This window comes from Capra hircus, chromosome 3 (assembly GCF_001704415.2).
Source record: "Capra hircus breed San Clemente chromosome 3, ASM170441v1, whole genome shotgun sequence".
Classification (NCBI taxonomy): Eukaryota; Metazoa; Chordata; class Mammalia; order Artiodactyla; family Bovidae; genus Capra; species Capra hircus.
This window is the reverse complement of record NC_030810.1, coordinates 1,181,168-1,190,822: the sequence shown is the minus strand read 5'-3', so window position 1 is coordinate 1,190,822 and position 9,655 is coordinate 1,181,168. Positions and strand designations below refer to the sequence as shown.

Sequence of the window (9,655 nt, the reverse complement as noted above, 5' to 3'; positions counted from 1 at the left end):
CAGGTGTGTGCTTGGGCGTGCCTGGCACACTGGGACCGTTGGGGAGGTGAGGGTGGGCTTGCACACAGGTCCCACCTGGTGGAGTGGCCCACGGCTGGAGAGTGCCCATCCTGCCCCCGGCCCGGGTCCTCCTGCCATCCACCCTCCCTCTCCCCGCTCTGGACGCACACATCTGGGCACGTCCAGGAAACTTCCCATTACCAGTTCCTGCCGAGCAGCCTTAGAGATACCCTGGAGGCCGCAGCGTGGGGGGACTAGCATCATCCCGTAGCTGGGCCTGGCCTGACATCCTGATGGTTTCATCAGCCCCCAGCGCCACAGAGAGAGCTCTGCCTAGCTGGCATCTCACCAGAGCAGGGACCCCTGCCCAGCTGCTCTGCCTGCCCAAGCAGAGTCCTGCACAACCCGAGTGATGCCACCAGCCCCGCCCTTGTGCCCCCACGTGCCCTGCAGCCCCAGTGGGGCAGCCTCTCCAGCGTCAGCGTCTGCGGGCCCCAGACCCCAGCCGGAGGCAGCAGCAGAGGTGCCAGCCACTGACGGTCACTTTATTCAGGGGTCACCACCCACTGGCTTGCTGTGCAAGCATTCAACAAAGCTTCTTGGTTGTCGGGGCCCTGTAGCGCCAAGGGCCCCCAGCCTGGGGAGGGGCCGGGCAGCAGACTGGGAGGAGGCTTCCGTGGACCCCGCCGGGCAGCATGGGGTGCTCACCTGCCTGCCCCTGCTCGAGTCCTGACAGGCCCCCGAGCCCACTGGCCCAGCTCCCCCCGGAGGCCAAGGTTGCTGTGAAGGCCTTCTTCCCTCGGCAGGCAAGGACGAAGCCTCGGGGTGCTCTGGGAGCCCCGTGTGTCAGCGGGGCGCCCAGATGCTCACTCATGACCGTAGGTGGAGTATGACACGTGGCACCTGGCCTTGCGTGGCGGCTTCTGGGCCTCAGGCCCCTGGGGCTCGTTGCCAAGTTGCTTCAGGGGTTTCTTTATGAATGTCATTCGGTACATTTCTCCTGTTAGGGAAAGGAGGACACAGGTAAGGCAGCATCTGGCCCAGGATAGCCCCCAGGTCAGGAGGGGAGGGGGCTGTCCTTGTCCCTGGAGGTCTCTCTGCCTTGTCCCTGAGCACTGGGCCCTCCCTGCTCTGGGTCAGGCCCGGGGCCACCCTTGAGCTCCCAAGCCCTGCCCACTCCAGGCCCGGTGCCAGTCAGTGAGAGGCTCCCTCCTTGCCTCCTGTCCCTGTTCATTTCTCGAGGGGATCCGGAAGTCACAGACATCCTGACCCACACTGATGGGCACAGAGCAGCCAGCGCCTCGGAGCCACCTGTGCGTGGCCTGGGCATGGGTACACACTCAAGCACGCAGGTGTGCACACACGCAGGAATGCATCCTTCACTCCCCTCCAGGTGACACTCGGCATCCCTTTACCTGGAGACAACCCCTCTGTCTAGAAGTGATGGTCATCATCACGGTGCTGCTACGCAAATTCTGAATGGAGAACCAACTCTCCAACCCTAAGTCCCTAGTGAACAGTGGAAGGGTCAGAACCAGGGTGTCTGTCCCTACAAGAAAGTGAAGACAGGGCAAGTCAAGTGTCAGAGCCATCAAAGATGGGGCATGTGGGTGGGATCCCAGGGGACCCCCAGCAGACGCCCCCTGCACAGCAGGGACACCTTCCAGAGAGGACTTAGCCCCCTAAAGTGAAACCTGTGTGTGCCCGCTTAGTCGCTCAGTCGTGTCTGACTGACCCCATGTACTGCAGCCCGCCAGGCTCCTCTCTCCATGGGGACTCTCCAGGCAAGAATACTGGAGTGGGTTGCCATTTCCTTCTCCAGGGGATCCTCCAACTCAGGGATCAAACCCAGGCCTCCCGTATCGCAGATGGATTCTTTACCATCTGAGCCACCAGGGAGGCCAAAGTGAAACCTCCGTGACCCTATTTCCCTCCTTCCTCTTCGCGGCGTAAAAAATAACAAGAACCTCCCCAGTTTCTATTATACTACAAACCTATTTCTATACCCAAACTGGGAAAACGAGAAAAACACCGGCAAGAAGCTTACCAAATTCTCAAAATATGCACCAGCACCTACCTGGGGAATCAGACCGACTGGGCTAAGATGTGAGTGTCAAGGAAGAGGGGTAAGTATTCAGAAACGTCTATTTTGAAGAAGTCATAGCAGTATGCTAACTGTTGAAATGACCGCCTTCCTGGCAGATACATCAAAATGTTGGGCAAAATCAGTATTTATTAATATAAAGTCAATAGCCACCTGAGGTCACAGGGGACCTAAGTCCCACACACTTAAAACACCTGTGTGGCCGTAGTGAGTGTGTGTGGATATCAGATGCAGCAATATCTCCTGCAGGACATCACAGGTGTGGAGCTGGCAGCCCTGTGCGGCCTGGACTGGGGAAGGGACGAAAAGTTCTCCCTGTGGGCAGAGGGGCCAGGAAAGCTTTGCTGCCAGGGCTCTGAGCAGAAGCGTCTCCCAGCAGCGTGGGCATCCCACAGATCCTCAGCTGACAGTGGAGAGGAGCAGATATGAAAGAACCCATAGGATTCTCCCAGTGTCAGACAGAATGTGATTCCCCTGGGTGGGGGAGGGAATAGAAAATCCCCAGTGATAGGAGCTCAGGTTTTAAAATTCCAACATGCCAAAACATCCCAGCCGAGAGAGCGCCCCAAGAACATTAGGTATGATGCAAACCGGTGCAGTGGATAAAGTGTGTGCAGCAGCCGCCGGCACAGCCCAGAGGACGCGGCCAGGCTCAGTTCAGACCTAGCTCTGCCGCCTAAGCGCTGGCACACAGGTCACGAGCCCCCACACGAGGACATGCCTTCAAAGCCGGCACAAATTTGCATAACTTCGTAGAGACAGACAGAGAAAGCCAAACAACTGAGGCGACAGAGGACCATGTTCCAGATAAGAGAACAAGACGAAACCCCAGGGGGAGAAAGGCCCCGAAGAAACACGAGGAGTAATTCACCAGGTAAGAAGTTCAAAGCGACAGTCCAGAGAAATACTGACCAAGCTTGGGGAGAGAATTTAGGGACACAGAACTTCAACAAAGAATTGGAAAATACAAAGAAAAGAACCAACCAGAGCAAAAGAAGCCGCGGAAATGGAAACCACACTGCAGGGAGCCAACTGCAGACGAGCTGACACAGAAGGACACACAGGAGGCCTGGAAGACAGTCACGGGGGCCACCCAATCGGAACAGCGGGGAGAAAGCATCTCTCAAACGAGGACAGTTTAAAGAGCCTCCGAGACAACAGCACGCATGCTCACACTCACACTGTAGGGGCCCCAGGAGGAGAGGAGAGAGAAAAGGGGCAGAGAACGCATTTGATAAAATGATGGCTGAAAACATCCCTTTCCTGAAGAAGGAAGCCGATATCCAGGTAAAGGCCACGAAGGGTCCCAAACAAGACGAACAAGAGGGACACGCACCAAGACGTGTCGTAAGGAAGATGGCGAAGGGTAAAGGCGAAGAGAGAACTTTAAAGGCAGCAAGAGAAAAAGAGTCACAAGCAAGGGAACCCCCACAAGGCTATCAGCTGATGTTTCACTAGAGGCTTTGCAGGCTGGAAGGGGGTGGCATGATGTAGTTAAAGTATTGACAGGGAAAACCTACAACCAGATACTCCACCTAACAAGATCATCATTCAGAACTGAAGAAGAGGTCCTCAGACAAGCGAAAACTAAGAGTCTGTCACCACTGAACTAGCCTTACAAGAAATGCTCAGGGGCCCTCTTTAATCGAAAAAAGAAAAGGCCATACAAAGAAATAAGAAAATCTATGAAGGAAAAATATTTCGCGGGAAAGGCAAATATATAGCAAAGGCAGTGGAGCAGCCACTTAAAATTTAAGCGAGTACGAAGGTTGAAAGACAAAAATCATAAAATTAACTACATATAACTACAATGAGGACTTAAGAGATACGCATAAAGATGTAAAATACGACATCAGAACATAAAATTGTGGAGTAGAGGAGTGAAAAAATGCAGTTTTTAAAATGTGTTTGAATTAAAATATGGTCATCAGGGTAAAACAAATTAGAGATATAGATAGATACAGACACAGTTACACAGAGACATATATATGAACCTCCCAGTAACAGCAAAGCAAAACCCAACGGATACACACACAAAAAGAGAAAGGAACGCAAACATAACATTAAAGAAATTTATCGAACCACAAGGGGAGAGAAAGACTAAAAAAAGGAGAGATCAGAGAAGAACCACAAGACCAGGGAATAAGTAACGGAGTGGCGGTGAGTGCACACCCGTCACGAATCACCTCCGTTAAAGAGACATGACGCAGCTGAACGTGCTTGTCTTGTTTGCTTTGAACTATCCAAATGCTGCCCACGGGAGATTCTTCTCAGAACTAAAGACACAGAGCCTGAAAATGGAAGAATGGAAACAGATATTCCTTGAAGACGGATACAAAAAGAGAGGTGGGGCAGTAATACACATATTAGACAAAACAGAACTTAAAACAAAGTCTACAACAAAAGACAAAGGAGGGCATCGTATAATGATTCAGTAACTATTCCAAGAACAGGATATGATGTTCCTAAACATATGCATATGCTCCTGACATACGAGCACCTCAAACATATAAAGCAAATGTTAAGACGGAGAACACCATACAGTGATACCTGCCATACATTAAGGGACTGTTCATCCAGAAGGAAAATCAACAAGGAAGCAACGGCCTTAAATGACACACTCGGCCAAACAGGCTTGATAGATATCTATTGAACATTCCATCCCCAAACAGCAGAATACACATTCTCTTCAAGTGCATGGGGAGCATTCTCCAGGATAGATGGCACGCTAGGCCACAAAACAAGTCTCAGCGGATTTATGAAGACCGAAATGGTATCAAGCATCTTTTCTGAACCCAGCGGCATGAAATTAGTACTCTACCACAGGAAGAAAGTGGGTAAAAAACATGGAGACTAACCAACATGCTACTGAAAGAGAAACAGAGTCCATGAAGAAATCAAAGATAAAAAGCACCTCAAAATGAATGAAAGTAGAAACATAACTTTCCAAAATCTGTGGAATGAAGCAAAGCAGTTCTAAGAGGGAAATTTATAGCAGCATAGGCCTTTGCTGTTGCCCAGGCATTAAGTCCTGTCCAAATCTGCAACCCCACGGACTGCCGCACACGAGGCTTCCTGTCCATCGCAGTCTCCTGGAGTTTGCCCAGACTCTTGTTCATTGAGTTGGTGATGCTATCCATTTCATCCTCTGTCTCATCCCCTTCTCCTCCTGCCCTCAATCTTTCCCAGCATCCGAGTCTTTTCCAATGAGTTGGCTCTTCACATCAGGTAACCATGTACTGGAGCTTCAGCATCAGTCCTTGCAACAAATATTCAGGGTTAATTTCCTTTAGGACTGACTGGTTGGATCTCCGTGCTGCCCAAGGGACTCTCAGGAGTCCTTCAGCACCACAATTCAAAAGCATCAAATCTTCAGGGCTCAGCCCTCTTTACGGTCCAACTCTCACATCTGTACATGACTAGTGGAAAACCCATAGTTTTGACTAGAAGGACCTTTGTTGGCAAAGTGATACCTCTGCTTTTGAATATGCTGTCTAGGTTTATCATAGCTTTCCTTCCTAGGAGCACCCTTTAATTTCATGGCTGCAGTCACTGTCCACAGTGAGTTTGGAGCCGAAGAAAATAAAATCTGTCACTGTTTCCACTTCTTCCCCTTCTATTTGCCATGACTGGATGCCTTGATCTTAGTTTTTATAATGTTGCATTTTAAGCCAGCTTTTTCACTCTCCTCTTTCACCACCATCAAGAGGCTCTTAAGTTCTTCTTCATTTTCTGCCATTAGAGTGATACCATCTGCATATCTGAGGTTGCTGATATTTCTCCTGGCAATCTTGATTCCAGCTTGTGACTCATCCTGGCAGGTATTCTGCATGCTATAATTTGTGTATAAGTTAAATAAGCAGGGTGACAACATACAGCCTTGACGCACTCCTTTCCCAATTTTGACCAGTCGATTGCTACATGTCTGGTTCTAACTGCTGCTGCTTATCCTGCAAAGAGGCTTCTCATGAGACAGGTAAAGTGGTCTGCTATTCCCCTGTCTTTAAGAATCTTCCACAGTTTGGTGTGATCCACACAGTCAAATGGAGCAGATGTAGACGTTTTTCTGGAATTCTTTGCTTTCTCTCTGATCCAAGGAATGTTGGCAATTTGATCTCTAGTTCCTCTGCCTTTTCTATATCCAGCTTGTATATCTGGAAGTTCTCAGTTCACATACTGTTGAAGCCTAACTTGAAGGATTTTGAGCATGATCTTGCTAGCATGTGAAATGAGTGCAAGTGTGTGGTAGTTTGGACATTCTTTGGGATTGGAATGAAAACTGACCTTGTCCAGTCCTGTGGCCACTGCTGAGTTTTCCAAATTTGCTGCCCTATTGAGTGCAGCACTTTCACAGCATCATCTTTTTGGATTTTAAGTAGCTCAGCTGGAATTCCATCACCTCCACGAGCTTTGTTTACAGTAATGCTTCCTGAGGCCCACTTGACTTCACACTCCAGGACGTCTGGCTCTAGGTGAGTGGTTATCCAGGTCATTAAGACCTTTCTTACAGTTCTTCTGTGTATTATTGCCACCTCTTCTTAATCTCTTCTGCTTCTGTTAGGTCCCGACCTTTCTGTCCTTTATTGTGCCCATCTTTGCATGCAATGTTCCCTTGATATCTATCTCCAGTTTTCTTAACGAGATCTCTTTCTCATTCTACTGTTTTCTTCTATTTCTTTGCACTGTTGACTTACAGCCTTCTTATCTCTCCTTGCTGTTCTCTGGAACTCGGCATTCAGTTAGGTACATCTTTCCGTCTCTCCCTAGGCTTTCACTTCTCTTCTTTTCTGAGCTATCTGTAAAGCCTCCTCAGACAAACATGTTTTGGTTTTGGTCACTGCCTCCTACATAATGTCGTGAACCTTTGTCCATAGTCCTTCAGGCACTCTGTCTACCACATCTAATCTCTTGAATCTATTTGTCACCTCCAGTGTATAATCATAAGAGATTTGATTTAGGTCATATCTGAACGGCATAGCGGTGTTCCCTACTTTATTCAACTTAAGCCTGAATTCTGCAATAGTTCAGTTCAGTTGCTCAGTCATCTCTGATTCTTTGCGACCCCATGGACTGTAGCATGCCAGGCCTCCCTGTCCATCACCAACTCCCAGAGTCTACCCAAACTCATTTCCATTGAGCTGGTGATGCCATCCAGCCATCTCATCCTCTGTCGTCCCCTTCTCTTCCTGCCCTCAATCTTTCCCAGCATCAGGGTCTTTTCCATTGAGTCAGCTCTTCACATCAGGTGGCAAAAGTATTGGAGTTTCAGCTTCAGCATCATTCCCTCCAGTGAACACCCAGGACTGATCTCCTTTAGGATGGACTGGTTGGATCTCCTTGCAGTCCAAGGGACTCTCAAGAGTCTTCTGCAACACCACACTTCAAAAGCATCAATTCTTCACTCCTCAGCTTTCTTCACAACCCAACTCTCACATCCATACACGACCACAGGAAAAACCATAGCCTTAACGAGACGGACCTTTGTTGACAAAGTAATGTCTCTGCTTTTGAATATGCTATCTAGGTTGGTAGTAACTTTCCTTCCAAGGAGTAAGCGTCTTTTAATTTCATGGCTGCAATCACCATCTGCAGTGATTTTGGAGCCCCCAAAAATAAAGTCTGACACTGTTTCCACTGTTTCCCCATCTATTTGCCATGAAGTGATGGGACCAGATGCCATGATCTTCTTTTTCTGAATGTTGAGCTTTAAGCCAACTTTTTCACTCTTCTCTTTCACTTTCATCAAGAGGCTTTTTAGTTCCTCTTCACTTTCTGCCATAAGGGTGGTGTCATCTGCATATCTGAGGTTATTGATATTTCTCCCGGCAACCTTGATTCCAGCTTGTGCCTCTTCCAGCCCAGCGTTTCTCATGATGTGCTCTGCAATAAGGAGTTCATAATCTGAGCCAGAGTCAGCTCCAGTCGGCTCTACGCAAAGAAACAAACAAACAAAATAAACTCTCAAATAAACTACCTAACTTTCCACTTAAAAGATCAGGAAAAGAAGTCCAAAGTCCAAACGTAGCAGAAGGAAGGGAGTGATAAGGATGAGAGCGGAAATAAATAGAATGGAGACCAAAGAGTGTCAGAGAAGCCGATAAAAATAAGAGCTGGTCTTTTGAGAAGATAAAATTGATAGGCCTGTAGCCAGAATTATCAAGGGAAAAAAGGGTGGCCCAAATTTTAAAACTTATAAATGAAAGAGAAGTTATAACCAATATCTGAAAAATACACACCATCATATGGAAATACTATGAACAGTTCTGTACCAACAAATTGCACAACTTAGAAGAAATGGATAAGTCCCTTGAAACACAATCTTCCACGACTGAATCAGGAAGAAACAGAAAATCTGACCAGACTGACCACTAGCAATGAAATTGAATCAGTAATTTAAAAACTCCCAATAAATAAAATTCCAGGGCTAAATGACTTCACAGTTGAATTCTATCAAACATTTTTTAAAGTGGTAACACCTGTCCTTCTCAAACTATTCCAAAAAACTGAAGCGAAGGGAACACTTCCAAACTCATTCTATGAGGCCAGCCTCACTCTGATATCAAAACCAGACAAACTCACTATAAAAAGAGAAAATTACCAACTAATATCCCTGATGAACAAAGATGCAAATAGTCTCAACAAAATATTATCAAATTGAATTCAACAATAAGTAAATATGATCATACATCATTATCAAGGAGGATTTATTCCAGGGATGCAAAAATGGTTCAGTATATACAAATCAATCAGCATGAAACACCACATTAGCAAAACAAAGGATAAAAACCACGTGATCATCTCAGTAAATAACTAACCAAAAAAGCATCTGACAAAACTCAATACCCATTTGTGATTAAAAGAGCAAAACAAACTCTCAGCAAAATTGCTGTAGAGGGAATGTACCTCAACATAATAAAGGCCATTTGAGACAAACTCACAGCTAACATCACATCAATGGTGAAAATCCGAAAGCTTTCCTTTTCACCACTTCTGTTTAACACAGTATCGGAAGACACAGCACTCAGACAACAAAAGGCATCTGAACTGGAGGAAAGAAGGAAACCTGTCACCGTTTGCAGATGACCTGATGCTATACAGAGAAAACCCTGAAGACTCCACCAACAAACCATTAGAAGTATTATAATAAATACAGTAAATTTGCAGCATACAAAATTAATATTCAGAGTTCTGTTGCTTTTCTATACACTGATAATGAATTATCAGAAAGAGAAAATAAGAAAACAATCTCATTTACAATCATGTCAGATAAAATAAAGCTCCTAGGAATAAATGTAACCAAGAAAGGAAAATACCTGCACTGTGAAAACTGTAAGACACTGAAGAAGGAAGTTGAAGACCATACGTATAAACGGAAAGCTATCACTTGCACATGGATTAGTAGAGTTAATATGTTAAAATGACCATAGAACCCAAAGCAGTCTACAAAGTCAATGCAATCTCTGTCAAATACCAATGACATTTTTTCTCATTGAAATAGAGAAAATGATTCCTGCATGTGTATGGAATCATAAAAGACTTCAAATAGCCAAA

General features: G+C 46.5%; 1 protein-coding gene across 1 annotated transcript in view; it reads right to left on the bottom strand.

Moving 5' to 3' along the window:
• Positions 335-9,655, bottom strand: part of ANKMY1 (ankyrin repeat and MYND domain containing 1) — a 53,574-nt gene continuing 44,253 nt past the window's right edge. Inside the window, exon 18 of the mRNA XM_018040054.1 lies at positions 335-1,000. Within this exon, the coding sequence (XP_017895543.1) occupies positions 867-1,000 (134 nt within the window). The 3' untranslated portion in view covers positions 335-866. The remainder of the gene's footprint in view (positions 1,001-9,655) is intronic.